Here is a 21,332-nt window from a genome sequence, read left to right as displayed (position 1 = left end):
CTGCTGAGGGTTAGTTGAGAGGATCATAATGTAAATCCAGAAACTCCAGTATATATGCAAAATTATTTTGTATTTTATGTATCTTTCAGATTTGTGACTTGCTAAATATATGGCTGCATAATAGTTTACTATCTCTATTTGATCGGCCAAATCAGAGCTATGCCAAGTGTTGAATCAGTTTTGCCACATAAAATTGGCTTGGGTTGTCACTGTGTTAAATGTGTGTGGAGTTTAACAAGGGAAAACCTTGTTTCAGTGTAAAAGGAATGCTAAAGATATCCTTATTTTTCTAGGGAACACTTCCAAGGCTAGTGTACAGCAGAAGATAAGCTTTCAGGTACCTAAAAGGCTTTGCAAAAGTTTACCAGCATCTCCTATTTCCTCACCTCAAGTTCATCCAAAAAGACTAACTGAAAGAATAGGAAGGAGCGTTGATGACCTGCACATTATTGGCAAGTGTGACTACATTGATTTCCAGGGTAGAACTGGTTTTGTAGGAAGTTCTGAAACAATAAAGAGAGTACAAGAAGAACTTTTTCTTAGCAGTTGTGAGTCTGCAAAAACAGCTTGTGACTCAGAGTTAACATCTGCTGAAATGTTTGAAGATATTGCAAAAGAAGAAGAGTTATCTGAAAATGCATTTGAGAGTAAAGAAGCAGATGCAGACCTGAAATGTAATGAAGGTGGTGGTGCTGCAGCTGAGCCATTGCTGTGTCGTCCAGACAATCTGAAAGGACTGCCTTCATTTCAGAAGAGTCAGAGTAATTTTGCAGGGTTGGGCTTAGCATTTTCTGTTCACGGAGGATCATCAGCCATTGCTCGCTGGCCAAGCTTTGCTGACAAGAATGTACTTCCTGAAGACTGGGACAGTCTTGCTTTTTCTTCAGCTAATGAGAATACCCAAAAAACATCTGAAAGCCCTGATGACAGGTAAGCAGATAAACAAAATAATAAATTAGCAGTAGCTCAGTATATAAGCTTTAATTTCACAGTTCTTGGTCTTGATTACTATTCTACAAAAATTGGAAGCCTGAAAATTAAGGGAATGTTTTCAATGGTTGTCATAAACCAATTCATTAAGCATTTAGTCTATAGAACTGCATTGTTTCAATTTTTGCATTATTAACATAGCAAACTTTAAAAATCAGGAATTTTGCTATCTGTGGTAGGAGTGGGAACTTCTTATGCTAGCTCTCAAAAAATCTCAAGCGAGTAGTTCTGGTCAGATTATCCTCTTTTCTATCTGTCATCCAAAAATACGTGTTAATGAAGAGAGATAATAAGAGTATTGGAGAAATGTTTGCCAAATTTCCTCCTCCTCCCCCCCCAAAAGTAGCTAACAATTATGCATTTTTTTAATGTTTCCTGTTGTAGACAATAAACTGTGGTAAAATATATTCCTCTGTTTTCAGATGTACAGAAGACTGTCTTGTGCTTATCTGTTGCGGATTATATGACCTCTTGCGTGGAGTTCTCCTACTCCTACCAGATATCATGCTAGAAGATGTGATGGACAAACTTATCCAACCTGATTATCTTATAGTTCTTGTGAACCACCCATCTCCTCTCATACAACAAGGCGTCATTAAAGTAGGCGTATATAAAATGTTTTCAGCTAAAAAGTTGTGAACTAGCATGGTTAACATGTTGGAAACATGAAGTTTCGTTAATATTTTTATTTTGCTTTCTTCATTTTTCTAGTATTAAAATTCATTTTAAGATATGTTTTAAGATATGTTTCCACCCCCCACAGGTTAAAAACAAAAAACAAAAAAACCACAAAAAAAAAAAACCAAAAAACAAACAAAAAAACCCCAACCAAACCCCCGAAAACAACATAAACATAAAATCTTTCAATAGATATAGTCTATGATCTAAGCCAGAGGACTTAGGAGCATATGACAGTGTTACTGATGTAAATGGAAGCAACAATGCAGAAAAGTCGGTGACCATCTCTTCAAAATTAAATACATGATGCACTATGTTAAATTAAGGTGCAAGCAAAGTTTTGAATTCTAACATGGTTGACTCAGTTATTCTGGGGAGTAATCCACATGTTTGTGGCCTGAGACTTCAAAATGCTTTTAGAGATTTTTGTAGTATTGACAAGGACAATGTTCCTGGATGATACGTTATGTAGATTAAAAACTTTCAGTAGATTTATATTTTAATTTGAAGAATAAGATTATATGGCTTTATTAACAAAATGATCCAAAAAATCATGCATGCACTTGCATATACACCGAAGTGTGGGATTTAATAAGTATGAAAAGTTTGAATGTATTTCTGTATGCATTCTGTAACTGTTATGTGTGTGCTTTCATCTCCCCCAAACTTGACAAAAAACCTGAGCGTCTCAGATTAAAAGGATAGTCAGCTGTCAGTTGTAACAAGGGCAGTGTAGATTGCAGTTACAATAGTGCAGCTAATGTTTTTAATCTGGAATTTTAAAAATTTTTATTTCAAACTGTTCAAATCACAGACAACTACTTAACTTTCAAGGGAGTTATATTAAATGTTTAAATCTTACATCGTAATTATGCATTTATTTTTAGTTGTTGGATGCGTATTTCAACAGAGCAAGGAGGGAGCAGAAGGAGAAATTCTTGAAGAACCGTGGCTTCTCCTTGCTAGCCAACCAGCTGTACCTTCACCAGGGGACTCAGGAAGTTGTAGAGTGCTTTTTGGAAATGCTCTTTGGCCGCTCTGTCGGCTTGGATGAAGAGTAAGTAATGCTTTGCTTTTGCGTCCTGTAACTTAATATTTGAACTACAGTTAGTGCAGTTTGCTGCTGGAGGCAAGGATGTGATAGCTTTCCAATTCCTATTCTCTTCCTAGTAGTCAACAACCATAAAAATAAAGTTCCTTTAAACTGTTTTGAAATGTTTTGAAATGTTTTGCTTGTAGCTTTAACACTTAAATATATTAAACTTATGACTACTGTATGGCCCTTAAGCTGTTTGTAAGCAACTTCATCTGATGGGTGCTGTCAGCTGGGATCTTCTAAACCCTCAGCCTTTCTGAGGGCCTCAGAGACCTTTGCACTTCAAATGTCCTGTAATCAGTTTAACTCTTCCTATTCTTTCTGATCCTACATGAAACTCTGATATATATCCTTAGGACTTTTAAGTAGTAGTCACTAGACTTCTGCTACTGGATTTTGGTAGGTGATTAAGGAAAAAGCTTGATGTCACAGCTGCTTCCTTGGCTTGGCCCTGAGTTTAAACCCCTATTTCCTTTAGGGAAAATCCCACAGATACACCATTTCCTTGAAACAAACAGCCACCTCATTGACAGGAAAGGAGATAACCTTTAAGCAGACAATTATCTAAGTAAATGATATGTTTTAGAATTAGTCTGACTACTTAATGATTGTACAGGGAGAACATGCATCTAAGTATGGTCAGCAGTGCAAAAATCTTGCAAAAAGCTCCTTCTCAGTTGCTGCCTTTGCAGGATTTGTAGCCAAATTCCTTCTGCCTGTTGGCCTGATCTTCACCCCCCAAAAAAATATTCCTGTTTAACTGCAAGACTTAAACCTGGCTGTTTAACTAGCCCCAAAGCAGAGAACTGTTATTTCCTCAGGATTGGTCATGGGGCTGGAAAGGTAATTGTTATGGCTCAGATTCCTTTTAGGATTGTGTATAACAGTCATGTGATGGGCTGATAACCTTAGAGTGATCCAATTTATTAATGCACAAGTAATGCAACGTCTGAAGCACTGTTCTGAGTTCTACAATCACAATAAGCCAGAAGTTGCCAAACCTAATTAAACTTCAGCAGTAATGGATATAGGATATCAAACCTGCGGTTAGTCAATATATTACTATATTGATGCCAAGCTGTATCTGGTTTCTTGATAGTGTCTGTGCCAGTTGTAATACTTATTACTGGAAAGATGATGACTCATATTTTTCTACATTGATTTAAAAATCCCCTCTGTTTTCATGAAATCTGTAATGTAGACAATTGGTAGTTAGCTGAAGCTTCAGTTACATGTTTTAGGCACTTCATTTCCTTGTGGCTCTTTGAAATGTTTTATTTTGCTCTTATTTCCTTTACTAGACAGGCATTGTTACTGCAACGAAATGTAGGAAATTGCCATCTACATCTTTGCCAAAATACTGGTATAGACTGGTATTCCAGTTGCATATCCTAGCAGCATATACCAGGTTGCTATTTTAAGGATGTCACTCACTTGTATTTATGTTAATAGATTTGATCTGGAAGATGTCAAGAATGTTGGACTCTTTCAAAAATGGTGTGTCATTCCTGTTCTGGGTCTTATAGAGAACTCTCTGTATGATAACGTTCTGCTGCATAACTGCTTCTGTCTCCTGCTGCAAATCATAAATTCCTGCTCAAAAGTTGCAGACCTACTGCTTGATAATGGTTTGCTGTACGTGTTGTGTAATACACTGGCTGCTCTCAACGGACTGGAAACAAAGTGAGTGTTGTATCAGTTGCTATAAAATAGTCCAGGTACAACCTTAAGTCTAGCAATAATTACTGTACTGTATTTGTTCTACTTTCTAAAATGATCAGAGACCATGTACAAAATAACACTGGTTTTGAGGTTTTCAGCTTTAATTATACCAGTAAATGAAAGTTAATGTTTACCTATTCAGTTCAAGCAATGGAATATAAAATGTTCTTTCCATACCTTAAACTTTCAAGTGAAATGATGTTTTAAAATTCAAGTTTGTCACACTGTGTGCACTTTGGATGATTTTCCTAATAAAAGTCACCTGAAGAGTAAGATAAAGGCCCAGCATTCTACTGTATCTATAGCCAATGTCAAAACTGGAGGAAAAGTCTCTCCTGTACTGTCTGTGAGTTAATATTTGAGATTTTGAGTAACTTAAATTACTTCATTAATTACAAACATTCTGTACTTTAAGGAAGGTTATACAGTGAAGGATGGAGGAAAGGTTATACAGTGAAGGATGGAGAGGTGGGGTTTTTTTAATTTATTTCATTAGTTGGCATCCTGAAGAAATAGACAGATTTCCTTTTTAGCCAGCATAGTTTCAGTTCAGCATGATTACAAAATGAGATATTATCGTGAATTTTTTTTTTGAGAAACACAGGATTACAGACCTGTTCTTTAGCTTAGAAATCTGATAATACATCATTGCTTTTCCAATAAAACTTTGTTACAATCTTAATGTTAGAATGCCTCAAAGATTTGCAGGCATCCAATCTGCTGAAGTTAACAGTAAAGAGGTATCTTTGATTACAATTTCTAGCCTTCAGCAGTAACATTTTTATATGAAGTACAATATAATATTAGGTATGGTTGGCAGAGGTAGCAAGGGGAATAGTAATGGGTCTTGTTATGGGTTACAATCTACTAGAATTGTCATGTTTCTGGTAACTACAACTTTGTTTGCAGCATTCCCTTGAATGACTACAAGTTACTTGCATGTGATATACAACAGCTGCTGGTAGCAGTTGCAATTCATGCCTGCAGCTCCTCAGGTTCTCAGTATTTTCGTGTTGTTGAAGACCTCATTGTGCTGCTGGGTCATCTTCAAAATAGTAAAAATGCAAGGATGCAAAGTAAGTTATCTGCTTATTTTTGGGGTCACGGGACTGAAGAAGTAAATCCCTTCCCCATTGATTTTTGTTTAAATTAACATTCCTGTCGAGGGAGGAGGGGGAGTTTTCTGGTGATGTATCTTCTTTCTCTTCTAAGTGGTTCTCAAGTAGTAGTTTTCCTCAGGAGCCTGCCTTGTGGTAAAGAATTGTGTACTGCTAATCTGAACAAACAGTGACTGTAAAAGTTCGTTAAGGGTATTTAAATGGAAATGTTCTATACAGTTTCATTTAGCTTATTTCAGAGTAGTCAAATTCAATGGCTTTTCCATGAGAACTCACTTGCGTACTGTCTGTGGAATAGTGAGGTGACTTTCTATGTGACTTCCGTGGAATTGAGAGTTTTTCAGCTCTTGACACGTTTTGCTGTGTTCTTCTACTTTTTACAAACATCTGGTAAAAATTCTTGAGGATGTGTAAAGAATGTCATGTGTCCTTTGTATGCCTCTCTCTGTAGATATGGCAGTTGTTCTGCAGTTAAGAGTTCTTCAAGCAGCTATTGAATTAATAAAAACTACAGCAAACCAAGATGCTCAGGAGCAGGCCGGTTCAGTCCCATCACCATCTGCACCACATCGTGCAATGTTTCAAAAGCGTAAAGGCATTGCTGGTGAGTAGCAAAAGTGTGGTATTCCTGTACTTCCTCCTGTATGTGTTACTTTCAGACTGAAATTTCAGTGATACAACAAATGAGTCCTGTTGCTTTGCTTTGTTTGTGAATTGGCTTTATAAATCAATATATCTATTTTAGAATAGTGTAGCCTGTATCCATTTTGAACTTGTGAGGTTTTTGTATTAGGAGGAGGGAGTGGGGTACAAAAACAAAACCTCAGTCACCTTATTCTCACTGCAGTGTCTAAAGCCAGATATTACCTTCTTTTGGGATTCTCTTCAAATCACAAGTTTCTTAGTAAAGATGTTTTTAAAGTAATTCATAGTGGTTTTAATAGCCAACTTCACAGTAAGGAAATACCAGAATAAAGTTAGTGTTTGTAACTTAACAACTATGATGTGGGGATTGCATTGTTGCACAACTCTTAATTAGTGATCATCCTGAAGTAAATACCTGGCACTCCAAATTAACAGTTGGGAATGTGAGACTCCTAGATTCCATTGTGGTTGTGCTTGTAAAACATTTGTACAGTTCTAGCTTTAGCAGTAATACTTTAGCTGTATTTGATAGCTTGTGAATCATTCTGTAAAGGTTTTGGAGTCATCTGGCTGGAAATTGATTTTGTATATCTCATATAAATGAAGATGCATTTAAGACTTTGTAGTAGATACAATTTTAAAATCTGGCATGTATTTGAGTTAAAAAAAAAAAACAAAAAACAAAAAACAAACAAACAAAAACCAAAAACAAAACACCACACTATTATTCCCTGTTTACTATGGGAATGTTTCTCTTGATACCGTCAGCTTTTGAGGCCCCTCTCTGTCAGCCTAGTAAATATAGTGAAAATATTTTTATATTAGTGAATCTGGTAAGGCACTGAAGATAAATAAAAAAATATAGTTATTTCTGAAAGAAGCAAGAACAGTCAAGGCCCACCAGTTCATTTCAAGAAAATTTTAAGGAATATTCTTACAAGTTAAAAATAGTACTTCTATCAAAATTAGTGGCAATGGGTATGTACAAAATGTTTGTTTATAAGCTGTTAATATAACTGACACCTCATTTGTGCTAATAAAGCTAGTTTCCAATATGCAATAATTTTTTGTTGTATCATTAATTTTTGATCCTTTATCCTAATTATACAATAAAAAGAGGAATAAAAGTAACTTTTTTAGAATCTGCTTTACACAAAAATATGCAAGTTGTACAATAAATCTGATCTTGAGACTAACTTATTTCATGGTATCACTTCTTGAATTTTATATATTTATTTTCACATAGAAAAGCTTTTAAAAGAAACACAAACACCCAAATGACATTTATGTTCCCTTCAATATTAATGTATTTCAAATGTTTTGTTTCCTTAAATGATGTGAACTCTTTGGATGAAAGCAGTTGCTGAGTGATTAATTTTTTGTGCATTTTAGTAGGATGCTATTAATGCTTCTCTACTTAAAGGCTCCAGAAAGTTTTCACTTGCTCAGTCTGATGCTCTGCTGATAAAAATGCGTTCACTAGCAAGTGAGGAATTCAACATGATGATGCAGCGGAGAATGAGCCAAGAAAACCCCATCCAAGCCACTGAGACGGAGTTTATACAAAGGTTACAGAGGCTAACTGTTCTAGCTGTTAACAGACTCATTTATTTAGGTAGGATTTCTTTTTGTTCATTTCTGTTTTGACAGAGCCAATGTAGTGCTATATGAAAAATGGATTCTTGGGTTTGGAGTGTTGAAGTGTTTGAGAGGAAAGTAATACCACTGATGCTAGTTTAATGGATTTAACCATAAAACATCATTCTCTGATTTGTCTCACAGTATTATGTAACTGACAATCTGGATACAGTTTTTATCTGAATGAACTGAACAAGTTATTTTAATTCTATGTTAGTCCATTCGTGTGTTAACTGCCTGAATTATTACCTGAAGATTTAACTCTGCCAAAGGGACCATCTGCTCTGTTAAAATGCATCAGTTTCCATGTTTCTATGAAATGGCTACATTTATTAGCAAGACTTGATGACTTTGGGGGCTAGTTCAAATTCCACATAAGCAAGAGAAAGAGTTTAGCATGTGGGACAAATAATTGACTGGCTCTGTGATTAGCTGTAAATGCTGAAAAAATTGGTTCATAGGGGAATTGAAATAATAAATACTTTTTGATATTTAAAATTTTAAAAAGTATGGTAAGTATAGTAGTAAAGGCAATATTTGATTTCATGCCAGCTAAAGGATCATAGGATTGTCTTGCTTGAGATGGTACTGATCAATATGTGCCTCTTAAAATTTAAGCATCTACTGAAGAGTGCCTTGATGTACTGGGTATAACAGAAACCACAAGTCAAAGCAGACTTTCAGCATCCCAGCTGGAAGTTCCTGAAGAGGAAAGCCAGCAAGAACTGCCTAACAGAACAAATCCTTTTCTTAAAGAAATGTTCAAAATGTTGGTGGAAGGAATCAAAGTATCCATTGTAAGTAATTAGATGTTGTCCACATTAAAGCATATTTCATAAGGTTCCTTTATTAGGAACTTTTTATGCATAAAGTCTTCTGTCCATACATGCTTTTCTTACTGCCTCTCTCAATTCAGCTGTGGCATTAAAAACTCTGTTCAGCTTCCCAGTTATTCTGCAGTTGTAAAATAATAAATGCAGCTGTTCTGATTTTTACCTTAACATTTAACTAAATTCTGCTTCTTGAACAAGCACACAAAGGTTAAATAGATTTCTTTGTAGTCCACAATTTTACTTTGTCTCTTAAACCTCAAGGTTTAAGTTTGCTGGAGCCTATAAAACAAGATTTACTGTGCATCCACAGATGATGGAGGGTTTCAGAGAAATTTGTGTCTATAATATATTTTAGAGATGGTGATGTAATTGCGGGGGGAAGGGGAACTTCCACTTTTTTCAATTGTTGCCAAAGGGCTGAGAGTTCTCTTTTCTGGTATATAGGTGTTAACTTGTCAACCTTTCCAAGGTGATCAGGTTTTGCTTGGGTAATTTGAAATGGTGTTATTGGAAAACTTAACTTACTGCTTCATGCCTCTTTATTTCTTTTAGGTTGTCTTTATAAAAAGTAGCTCAACCTAATTTTCTTTCTAGCTCTGGAAAATTAAGTTTGTTAGGTCTGTTCTCTTTCCATCATGCCATACTTGTAGTACTTTTCAAAGATGGCAGGTTTCATTTTGTGAGCACAAGCACCTCAATCCAATGCCTGGTTTCTAATCTTTTGAGGTAATCCATTCAGAAACTAGTGATTAATGTAGAAGGGCTATTCATTAAAATAAGCAAACAAAAAAAATCTTTTTTTTTTTTTTAACCCTCTACGTGAGAATTTTCACTTTTTGTATAGTCCCTCTAACTGAATATGCAGTCGCATTCCTAATATTGGCAGATTGAGAGAAAAATGCTTATTTTATTAGAATAAACAAACCCTTCTTTCATATTTAGTAGAACACCTTTTAACCCATAATAATAATCAGTAAACTAAAATTAAACACTGTTTTGGTAGAGAAATCTTTATTGTCTTACATTTTGATCATATTAACTGTGTTTGTTTTGTAATGTGAAAAACTTGGTAAAAGGAAGCCCTAACCCTGTAATATTAAAAAATTGTCTCTTTTACTTAGGCTACCAGCAGAACGAACACACCGAAGCAGCAGTGGAAGAGAATCCTCTTGTCATGTAAGGACACATTCCGTACGCAACTTGGCAGGCTTCTTGTGCACAACTTATCTCCGGCAAGGCCACTGCAAGAGAGAAAGCAGGCTTTGGAGATGGTACATGAAGTAAACCATCAAGAGATTATGCGCGACTGTCTTAGCCCAACTTTGCAAGTAAGCTCAAGAGTGTTTGAGAGAAGTTTGTAAAACCTGTATTCAGTTTTTGTTTAAATTATTTTACCATTACTTAGAACTGTATGTGGCTGAAGTTGTTCACTGTTCTTTTAGCCATGTTTAGTGTAATGCAAAGTCATGTCATACAAAATGCCTCTGTGTACCCCTGCAATTGCTAAATTATCCTGAGGGTAGATAGTTTTCTAAGAGGCAAGATAGGATTACATCTGGGTATGTTGACTCTGTAGCACATCAAACATCACATCTCCTGTGTAGTGCAGAAACAAAAGGTGGCACTAGTTTTAACATGAAGAATTTTACTGAGGATGCTTGAAGTTAAGGTACCCTGAAAAAGCAGATTAATGAAGGAATTACCCGTGCCTTGAAACTCTAACTGCAGACTTCCTGAAACTTGTAAGAACTGATTGCCACTAGATTTTAAGAGGCAGTCAGTCCTCAGTCAAAGCAGTACTCTATCTTTTCTTATTTAGCCTTTATTGATTCTTAAAGTGGGATTGTGTATTCTATGTTCTTAACTTAAATAGCTGAACAGTTTTTTCCTGCTTTTCTGGGTTTGTCAGGAAAAAGCTTTTTTGATTCTATTCTATGTTAGTGCAAGCTTGAGAGAAAGCATTTCTTAGAGCCATGATCAGGAATCGGGTAGGAATGTTGCAGTTTGAGATCTTCGGGAACTGCAAGAATGAAATAAACGATGTAAGACATGCCACAGTTTAAGTTACTAACACTAAGGAGAGAAAGTACTTACTAGATGAACCTATGACACGTATGCATTTCTGATCACATATATATTATTCAATTAAATTAACGCTTTCAACCAGCAAGAAAAGACATGATATATTAGCAATGGCTTCTTTGGGGGAGTGTCATATTGAGTGCATTTATGGCCGGTGTCTGCTTAAATTCATTATCTACCAGCTCTAGTTCGGTTAATCAAACAAGGTGTAGCAATCTTGGCATGCAAAATTAGGAGTCTCTGGCACATATTTCCTGAAGTATAAACAAGGCTGCAGGAGCTGAGTATTTGGAAGAGAAACTTAGCTTTCCTGTAAGCCATTTGAAAAGTCACAAGATGCGGGGGGAAGTTTTATCATTTGGAGGATTAAATTCAGCATGTTCTTTCTAGTTTTATAAAAGTCTGTCTTTAATCGTTAAAGCAGCCATTTTCTTTAAATCACAGAAAAATTAGTAGAAGAAACGTGTCCAGGCTGACTAGAAAAGGGAATGAAGTTGGAGAAAAAAACTGAAAAAACTGCTCTGTGTTGTATTGTGGAATTGAGAATGACTGTACATCTTTTTTCCCCTCTTCCCTTCTTTTCACCTTTTAGCATGGACCTAAATTAGTTCTCTATTTATATGAGTTAATGCACAATCACAGCGATGAAATGACCAAAGAAGAAAAAAAAGCAGCAGGAGACTTTGTGAATACATTAAAATGTTGTGGCTATAAATGTATTCCCCTGAGCCCACGACCAAAACCAGGTCTAATGAAAGCTTTGAAAGAGGTTTGTGAATAAAAACTTCACTTCAAAAACTGGGTATATTTGAGGCAATTGTCTGTTATATGGGGTCAGAGTTTTACTGCAGACAGCTGTTTTGTTTGCTTGATGCATGGCTTATGCTTTTGCAGATTCTCTTTGGGTTCTGAATATTTCTGTCACATATACTCAATGCTTCACAGCAAGCTCACATGTTAATGCTTCTTGGTTAAGCATATTACTTAACCCAGGTGAAAGTGAGAGTTCATAATAAGGTACTAGTATCTCTCACTGTCAGGAAAAAAATATTTTTTATGGTTCCTACATGGTTATATAAAATTATATCTAAATACAATAAAACTGCAGTAATTGAAATGAAGTCTTGATGGTTTTAAATGCTGTGAAGATACCAGTTGAACAGTTTTGTCAGTCTTCCTTTTTTAAATTGGCATATCCTTTAGCCTCTGCTTCCTTATTACATCCATCTGAAAAAAAAAAAGTAATGTATAAAACTTCTATTCAGGATCAGAAGAAATATGAGATAGAAGAAGGTGTAAACAAAGCTGCTTGGGAGAAGACAATGGCTAATAATCGGCAAAAGTAAGTGCCTTATAAAAGGGGCTGCAAGAACTCTTAAGAATGCTCTCTGTTCAGCACACCCCATTGCAAAGTTGCCTATATGATTATTATAGATGTTTTTTCAAATTAACAGCACTGCTAGCTTTCAGATTTTTATTTTACCATTATAAAACCAGCTCGATTGTAGTTACTTGCATTTTGATAGGTTGTATAATAAATGGCATTGTGTGAACTTCAGAATACTGAATCGTTTTTTGCACATTTGGCACTTCATCCTTAGTTTTACAGCTGTTCTGTCTGTCCAATCACCTCTCCTGTTGCTGTGATCTGGGCAATTAAATGTAAGGCAAATGTCCCTGCAACTAATCCTGATCTTCAACGAAGAAAATATCATTATATTCAGCATAGTATTTGAACACTTTTGTGAGCTACGTAGACTGCTGCTACTTGGCATAATGTAAATTTAGGTAGCTTGTGGTAGATTAAGAGGTTCTTTCCATTAATTTAGATTTCAGGCTCTGCCATAAAAATGAGATCTGAGATGCACACACACCATGCTTCAATGCAGGCAACTGTAGTAGCTGTAAAGGTCAGCTTAGTCAAGTCTGTCCAGATAAGCGGTAAGACTTTACTATGTTGAATAACTTCAGAGATTTGAGCAGTGGTAAACTACTGTTTTTCAGATTTTTATTGTAATGAGTATACATTGATTAGTGAAGCATGCTAGTATATAGCCATTGATCTTCTGATTGGCTTATCTTCTCTGTGGCCTCAAGTAATAGCTTTTTTGAAGGCTAAGAAGCAGAAAGTATTCATGAGTCTCATGAAAATTATGTAGGCTAAGTTGCTCTGCATCTGCTGTAACAAGAACTATGGATACCTACTGCCAAACGGATTGTATTTCATAAGGATTTTTGGTGTCTTGCCTTCCCTTTTCAGTGTGTTTATTTGACATTTTAAAACACAACTCTTTTTCCTCAGTCTCTTTCAACGTCTGGATACAAAATCTAAAGACATTTCTAAAATAGCTGGAGACATCACACAGGCTGTGTCTCTGTCACAAGGAATTGAAAGGAAGAAAGTAATCCAGCACATCAGGGGGATGTATAAGGCAGAGCTAAGTGCCAGCAGACATTGGCAGGAACTTGTTCAGCAGCTTACCCATGATCGGTAAGTTGTTCTCTCATCTCAGTGAAAAAGCAAGAGAGACTCAATGCCTGACATGTGCTTTTCATTCTACTTAGAGGCACATGAAATGTAGATGATATTAAAATTAGAATTACTTACTTTTGCTAATCATCTGATGGTTAAAGACTTGTAAAATACTTGATTATTCTCCTATCTTTTTAGGGTGAGTAGCCAAGCAGTATTTCTATGCCATTTAGATAGATGTTTTGTCAGATACATTTTGCTGTGCCTAATAGAATTAAGAATGTCGTAAAGTTTTAATATCTTGCATTACATTGATGGAGTCACAAAACATTTTTTGAGTAGTGTTATTTACATTAGCATCCTGATACTGTGTTCGCTAATCTGCATAGAGCAAAAGATGTTAAGTCTTGACAAGAAACCAAAAAATGGTATTTTTGCCACTGCAGCACTAGTATCATACCGTGTTTGTAGCAGCTGAGTTTTCAAAACATAGAATTGGACGCATTATATTGCTGTTTTCATCAGAATTAATAACTTCAAGAGCAGTCTTAAAGTAGTAGCTCATAAGTAGTCCGTCAGTGGGATAGCTCATGAAAATAAACTACAGAATTCAGCCTTTTGATACTTTTTCAGAAATAATTGCTCAGTGTACTACTGTGAAACTTCTGCCTTTCTACTATTTAAAGAAAAACAGAATGAATAAGCATATATACTGCTTCTGCTGCCAAACTCTAACATATTTTGGTTTTTTCAGAGCACTCTGGTATGACCCAGTCTATTACCCAACCTCTTGGCAACTGGATCCAACAGAGGGCCCAAACAGAGAGAGGCGCCGCTTGCAGAGGTGCTACCTAACTATACCAAACAAGTACCTTCTCCCAGACAGGCAGAAACAGGAAGGTAATTATAACATCTTCTAGGAATATATCTGAATTGTAATGACTACTAGTGCCTTATTATTTGTGGGTTTTTTATAGGTGTGATAAAAACTCCATTATCTTATCTGTTTGAAGACAAAACACATTCTTCTCACTCTTCTACTGTAAAGGACAAAGCTGCAAGTGAACATATAAGGTAAGGTTTGGGTAACATTTACCTCTCTTTCCCACCTTCTCCCATTCCAAAGCAACAGTCCTCCTCACTTTTTTGTCTAAATAAATATTAAAAAAAAAATCAAGTGAGATAAGAGACAAATGTCAAAAATGATAGGTTTTTTGCTATACTCATAAGAAAAAGATAAGAGCTACCAACATGTACATCTTCTGAGTCTTAAAACAGTCTACCTCCATGACTTCAAAAATCAGTAAAAGCAAATACCATCTGGTGTGATATAGGAATGGGACTTCTGTGGGATAACCTGATGGGCTTTATTTGCATATTTGTCACTTAGTTATCTAAGACAGGCAGTGCTACTAGATCTGGTAGGTCTTTCCATCAGTGTTCAAAAGCAAATTGTGTTTTCATCTTCTCTGCTTTTACCAACTCTGCAGTTGTGTCAATTTACCACCTATTACAGGCACTAATACTGCCTAAAATAACTGCAGAGAACACACAAAGAAATAAACACAAATACACTAATGTGCAAGTGTAGAAAGTTGAGATTTTGTTTTCTTTCCCTCCTTGGGATTTGAACCATTAGTCATAGTGTTGAAAAGTCTTTCTTCAGTTGTAGCCTTTGAGGCTGTTATTTTTAGGTATGTGCCGAAAGGTACATAAATCCGTAAGCAATATTAAACATTTTAAATATTTCAGAGTTAATCGAAGATGTATAAGCGTAGCACCTTCTAGAGAGACTGCTGGTGAACTGTTGCTAGGTAAGTAGAATTTTCAGTCCTCATAAATATCCTTTTTGTCTAAGATTTTGCTGTATATATAAACTTTGCTGATTTCTTTTTTAAGTAATTGAGCTGTTGCCTGACTTCTTATGGATTATATACTTTATAGATCAGTTTTGCCTTTCTTCCCTACTGTTTGCACGAGTGCTGTTTGGACTGTGGTTAAGTTTTAAAGTTGCAGACCACTTGCTAAAAGATGTGGACTGCTAAATTCTATTTCTGTCAAATACTGTCTTGCCCAGATACTATTCTTAGTATTCTTAACACCTGGACATTGTTTATATAACATTAAGATGCATTCTACAAATAGCAATATCGTGTATGTTTTTGCAACTATTTTTTCTTGCAGGTAAATGTGGCATGTATTTTGTTGAAGACAATGCTTCAGACACAATTGAAAATTCAGTAAGTATTAAAACATACTGTCCAGCTTTAATTTTTCCAAACTATGACCATGAGTAGCTTTTGTCTACTGTCACTGAGACTGCTGGAGTACTAGCAGTCTCCAGAGGTCTCTGGACAAGGCCAGCCAAACTGATTAGTTTGGGTTCAGTGTTGCTTCTGTTGCCCCTGGCTGTAGAATTGGTGGTGATAGCAGAAAACAGGAAAGATGTGGGCCTGGGGCTGGGAGGGAATGAGGAGGGGGTGATGCAGGGGGGCTTCTGCACCTTGCTGTCCATTGCTCTGAGTTCATCAGCGTAAGTGCACAGAGCTTGCTTTGGTGTGCACCTGAGACAACTTGCCTTACTGGAAGCTGGAGCACTAGGAAGTACAGAAGCTCATAAGCGTATGAATTGTGCTGTACTCTACAGCATCTGATTCTTGAATTTTCCATTATATAGGCTGTTCTTACTCCCCCCTTATCCTGTACAAGAGAGGACTGTTTCATGAAGGAAACTGCAACTGACCTAATCCTTCTGATATACAAAGGCTCTGATGTATTATTTAAGTTTACACATCCAACAGATATTTAAAAAAATAATCAAGATATGGGTTATACTGCTGAAAGTCTTAAACTATTTTCAGGGAGCTCTTCCTTGCATCCACTAAGCCCACAGCTCCTGTGGTTTAAGATGTTACCAGCTGTTTTGCTGCTTTGTCCTTCATAGAACTGTCAGAATTGGGATTCATGGCAAAGCTTTGCTCGCTCTGGTTGTCTGCCCAATATTTTAGCTTAAGAGCCAGTGAAAGTATGGCATTGCATGCTAGTGTTGGATAGGGAACTGGGGTAGCTGAGGAGCATGCATGATGTTCTGCCCACTGCCTTGACCAGAGTGGAGGATGGGAAACATGTATGAAGAAAATCACAACAATGTCTTAAAGCATCACAGCAACACTAAAGTTTGCCTTATGATATGCTGTATGGTTATAAACTGGCCTCATTTAAGGGTTTCTTGTTTGGAAAATCTACTATTTAAAATAACTTCTTCAATTGCAAATTCTGCAGAGCTTTCATGGAGAAACTGAACCAGCATCGTTTTCTTGGACCTATGAGGAAATTAAGGAAGTTCATAAGCGCTGGTGGCAGTTAAGAGACAATGCTGTGGAAATATTTCTAACAAATGGCAGAACTTTACTCTTGGCTTTTGATAATACAAAGGTAATGTGGCACTGATGGATAATAATATATCAAAGCATTTTGCTGTGTCTTCACATAACATGTATGTTCATGCATTAGTTTTTAAGGAGACCTGTTGCATGGACTAATTAAATTCTGATTAATACCTTTGAAAAAACTTTGCTCAGCTAGACTTCTAGACAAACACAACCATATTGTAAAACACATCTCTGATGTATTAAGACATTAAAGAATCTTAGTAATACTAAACATTATTCCATTACAACAGAAATTTGTAAAATGAGAGAAACTTACTAAGTCTTGGTAGTTTGAAGCTTTTTAAATTATATGATTAAATCTATGGTATTTTCTTCTAGGTCCGTGATGATGTGTACCACAACATCTTAACTAACAATTTGCCTAACCTTTTGGAATATGGAAATATTACTGCTTTGACCCACCTGTGGTGTACAGGACAGATTACTAACTTTGAATATCTGACTCATTTAAACAAACATGCGGGCCGTTCCTTCAATGATCTCATGCAATATCCAGTATTTCCTTTTATACTTTCTGACTACACCAATGAAACGCTGGACCTAAATGATTCATCGGTATATCGGTAATATCAAATGTTTGGAACTGGTTATTTCTAAATACTTGAACTGATCGTCCAGTATAGCTTTTTAACTTCATTGTACTAAACTGCATACATACATGAATGGAACTATTCAGGGACAAGCCTTATCCATAATAACTTGGGCTTTTTAAAATAAGTGGCTGCTTCGCCTCAGACAATTAAATAAAATGCGTAGTATTGTGAGTGTGTCTATTCAAAGGATGCTATGAATTGGACTTATATACTGTCTTAATATGATATGGATAGTCCACAGATTTAAATAAAACTGTGTGTTTAAATTCATGTGATTAAAGACTTCCAGGCCAATTAGCAAAAATTAAATAGAAAAGGAAATAATATGGTAAATTATTTGGCCAATTAAAAAATCATATTGTCTTAATTGAATAGATCAAGTGAATTGTCCCACCCTAATAAATATCTGTTAAGCAAATTTAACATTTATGTGCAGAAAGTCTTTGCCTTTATATGCTGCCTCTGATTTGACAGAGGCACTTAGCATTTGTTTGCCTGTTACTGTGCTGTGGGGTAGCCTATGGATCTGAGTTTGCCTTTAGCACTAACTAAAAGTTGCCTTTTTATTTTCTGAACTCTGTTGTAAAGTGCTATTAAGTTTTGCCTGTCCTTTTCATGACACTAACGGCATTATTCTTAATAATGCATTATTAAATGGTATGAATCAACATCTTTATAAAAATGACAAGATGTTAGTACTATTCTGTTACAGAAATCTGGTCAAACCAATAGCTGTGCAGTCTAAAGAAAAAGAGGATCGTTATGTGGATACTTATAAGGTAATTTGGATAACTTTTGCTTCTTGCCTTTTTCCTGTGTATAAATGGTATGAAGGCTTTAATTTTTTTTTTTAACGTATATCGATGGGGGGAAAAGAAACCACAAATCCAGTATTTTATGTCTATGGAATTCTTATTTCCAGTATGCTATGTTTCCTGGGAATTGTTTTATAACATGCTTGGAACCTGTATTTGTCTGTTCCTGTACCTGAAATCATAAATCAACTTAGTCTTTCCATGTGATACTGCTGAGGAGATTAAATTGGTATCTTCTCACATATGAACATACATATATTTAAAGATTCCTAAAGATCAGCAAGATAACTTATTGCTGTTTATTTGAAATTACTTCAGTGGAACTTGTGGCTATTCTTTCTGTTTGATAACAGAAAAGCTGTTTTCCCTCAAGTACTCTGTTATTTTAACATGCCCTACTATGATTATAGCGCTCTTTGATTTTTGTTCTGTAGAATGTTTTAAAGGCTGTAGGAAATAAAAACGTGCTGGGTATGGAAAGCATCTGCAGCTGGACCTTCAAACTTACGTCTGTATCATCACGGCCTAGTGTATTATTCGCAAATACTGTTTTTTCCATTTAGTATTGAAAAGCCTGTACAATGATTCTGCGGTGTTAGAAAACAAGAGGCGGGGGGGAAGGCAAAAGTAATAAATAATGGAGAACAGGTCATTTAAAATGGCTTAAGACTTCGATACCTAACTGGATTGTAAAAGTGATCACATGTCTTTAGGCACTTAAAATGTATTTGATTCCAATCACTTCTAAATGTATGTTCCTCTAAAAGTTTAAGTTTTATTCCTAAACAACTTAGGCTCTTATTTTTGTTATTGGAATGCAGTCTAAATAGGAGGCTTGTGACTTTTTTTCCCTACTACTTTTCTAGTATTTGGAAGAAGAGTACCGTAAAGGAGCACGAGAAGATGATCCAATGCCCCCTGTACAACCATATCACTATGGATCTCATTATTCCAACAGTGGAACTGTGCTTCATTTCCTAGTTAGGCTGCCACCTTTTACTAAAATGTTTTTAGCCTATCAAGGTAAGGTTACTTTTGCTTGCACTTGCCTTTCACATCTGGGCCTTGTCCCCATGACCCATGTATTGCTACTCTGTTTAGCATAGTTTATGAATTCCAAATAGCTGAGTTCAGTAAAATTAAACCCGGTATGCTTTCACAATAGATCGATTCTGAAATTATCAAGCTAGACCATAAAGGTGTACATCTCATATTTATACCTTAGTTATGTAGAATAAAAAGCTGACCTATATTTGACTTGCAGTCTATGTGTAACACACAGTAATTGAAGTAGAAGAATTCTAAATGTTCTCTCAGCTAACTGGAGAGCAGTTAACTACTTGAAGTTGCAGATGTGCAACTGTTATCATGTCCATCAATCGATGTAACAAATTCAGTTTGGATTTCCTTACAGATCAAAGTTTTGACATCCCAGACAGAACTTTTCACTCTACCAATACAACCTGGCGACTCTCTTCGTATGAATCAATGACTGATGTAAAGGAGCTTATCCCAGAATTTTTCTACCTTCCCGACTTTCTGGTTAATAGAGAAGGTATACTAAGAGGATACCAAAACTATACACCCAAAACAGCTGTACAGTTGAGCTGGGTTGAAACTGAGGACATTTATATCCCTTGTCTGAATATGCTAAGCAGTAGATGTATGGGAGAAATCTGGCATGAATTTGCGGGATATGCTACAAAAGCAGTTATGTAAGGACTTAAGGGAAGTTTTTTCATAATTGTCACAGGTGCAAAGGAGTTCCCTATTGTTTGATTCTTCCATTTGAATGAGTATGTACAGCTTGAATGTGTTTGGGGGGACTTGTTAGTGGTGCTGCTTTGTTGATCAGCAGTCACTGTGTGTAATGGTTAGCTTTCATAGAACCCTATAAAGACCTTTTTGAAGTTACTGTCAACTAAAATGTTGGAACATATACTCCCCTGTTTCTAGGTTTTGATTTTGGAGTACGTCAAAATGGTGACAGAGTTAACCATGTCAATCTTCCACCTTGGGCTCGTAACGATCCTCGTCTATTCATCTTGATTCATCGTCAGGCTTTGGAGTCTGACCACGTTTCCCAGACAATCTGTCACTGGATTGACTTGGTGTTTGGTTATAAGCAAAAAGGCAAGGCCTCTGTTCAGGCTATTAATGTCTTTCATCCTGCAGTAAGTATTTGTTAAGCAATGTGTTTGTTCATTTTACTTAATAACTTAATGGGGGAAAGTTTGGTCTGAGTTGCTTGGAAAACATCCAGCATGAAGCAAGATCCCCTTGCTCATGTAGTGTTGAAGAATAAGAAAAGGCTGTAACCATTTCAGTGCGGAACTCATAAGATCCCAGGGCCTGTTGTGAGACTTTGTGAATTTGTGTTCGTCTTCCTTGCTTTGAGATGGGCATGGGGGATGATTAAGTATGGGGTTTAGACTTTCTGGATAGTTGTTTGCAGTGGCATACAGGTATTGTGTTTGGGTGTACCTGCTTCCATCTCATTCAAAAGAAGCCTTTCATTTAGGCAGATTGTGCTGCAGCTTTTGATATGATTAAAATAGTTGAGCTTGTCCTGAGCTATTATTTGTGTTCTTCCCGTCATATACATCTTGTGTTTTGTCCCTCAAATGAGCACTTTCCCCTCCAGTAAATTTAATTTCAAATAAGTCTTCATTTAATGTAAAGACTTCCAGAGTTTCACTACTTAATTGTAACATGGATATCTTGGATTGTATTCTTTAGCTTCAATCCGTAGCATCACAAGGTTTGCTCAGCCAGGCAGTCCTGGTTTCAAATGCATTCAAACATGTTCCGTGTGTTTAGTGTTCATTCTATAGCTGGAAGAGCTAATAAAACAGTAGTGTTTTTAAAGTGAAAAGTCAAGGCCTTTCTCAGTGTGACTGAGGAAAAGTATGTGGTACACAATTAGAGAGACATGAAAAAGATAAGTAGAGAAAGGAAAGAATTTCCACTCTCCTGAAATATGAAGGTTCTTCCTCCCTCCCCACCCCACACCAGAGCTTCAATATGTTAATTAAAAAAAGGTACAGAAAACAAACTTTTTTCAATTTTCTGCTTATTATCAGCAACCCTTCTGTTTTTGCACAGATAGTAAAGGTCTACTAAGAACACCTCTTTGACAGAAATTAGTCATGGAACACATGTAGGAGCAGCTCACATGAGGAATCATAAAGTGGTAG

The 21,332-nt window shown here is 36.1% G+C and overlaps 1 protein-coding gene across 1 annotated transcript in view; it reads left to right on the top strand.

Annotated features, from left to right (window-relative positions):
- Window positions 1-21,332, top strand: part of LYST (lysosomal trafficking regulator) — a 67,965-nt gene that overhangs the window by 35,383 nt on the left and 11,250 nt on the right. The window contains exons 21-42 of the mRNA XM_009580810.1: window positions 294-930; window positions 1,413-1,590; window positions 2,556-2,725; window positions 4,217-4,447; window positions 5,396-5,562; window positions 6,056-6,208; window positions 7,673-7,864; window positions 8,506-8,684; window positions 9,842-10,048; window positions 11,395-11,571; window positions 12,068-12,144; window positions 13,105-13,293; window positions 14,030-14,175; window positions 14,253-14,349; window positions 15,028-15,089; window positions 15,460-15,515; window positions 16,558-16,710; window positions 17,046-17,290; window positions 18,033-18,099; window positions 19,002-19,158; window positions 19,550-19,690; window positions 20,092-20,309. Coding sequence (XP_009579105.1) covers window positions 294-930; window positions 1,413-1,590; window positions 2,556-2,725; window positions 4,217-4,447; window positions 5,396-5,562; window positions 6,056-6,208; window positions 7,673-7,864; window positions 8,506-8,684; window positions 9,842-10,048; window positions 11,395-11,571; window positions 12,068-12,144; window positions 13,105-13,293; window positions 14,030-14,175; window positions 14,253-14,349; window positions 15,028-15,089; window positions 15,460-15,515; window positions 16,558-16,710; window positions 17,046-17,290; window positions 18,033-18,099; window positions 19,002-19,158; window positions 19,550-19,690; window positions 20,092-20,309 — 3,899 coding nt within the window. The remainder of the gene's footprint in view (window positions 1-293; window positions 931-1,412; window positions 1,591-2,555; window positions 2,726-4,216; window positions 4,448-5,395; window positions 5,563-6,055; window positions 6,209-7,672; window positions 7,865-8,505; window positions 8,685-9,841; window positions 10,049-11,394; window positions 11,572-12,067; window positions 12,145-13,104; window positions 13,294-14,029; window positions 14,176-14,252; window positions 14,350-15,027; window positions 15,090-15,459; window positions 15,516-16,557; window positions 16,711-17,045; window positions 17,291-18,032; window positions 18,100-19,001; window positions 19,159-19,549; window positions 19,691-20,091; window positions 20,310-21,332) is intronic.

The sequence above is a fragment of the Fulmarus glacialis genome, unplaced genomic scaffold (assembly GCF_000690835.1).
Source record: "Fulmarus glacialis isolate BGI_N327 unplaced genomic scaffold, ASM69083v1 scaffold31956, whole genome shotgun sequence".
NCBI classification, from domain to species: Eukaryota; Metazoa; Chordata; class Aves; order Procellariiformes; family Procellariidae; genus Fulmarus; species Fulmarus glacialis.
The sequence above is the reverse complement of the archived record's forward strand: the minus strand, read 5'-3'. Positions and strand labels throughout refer to the sequence as shown.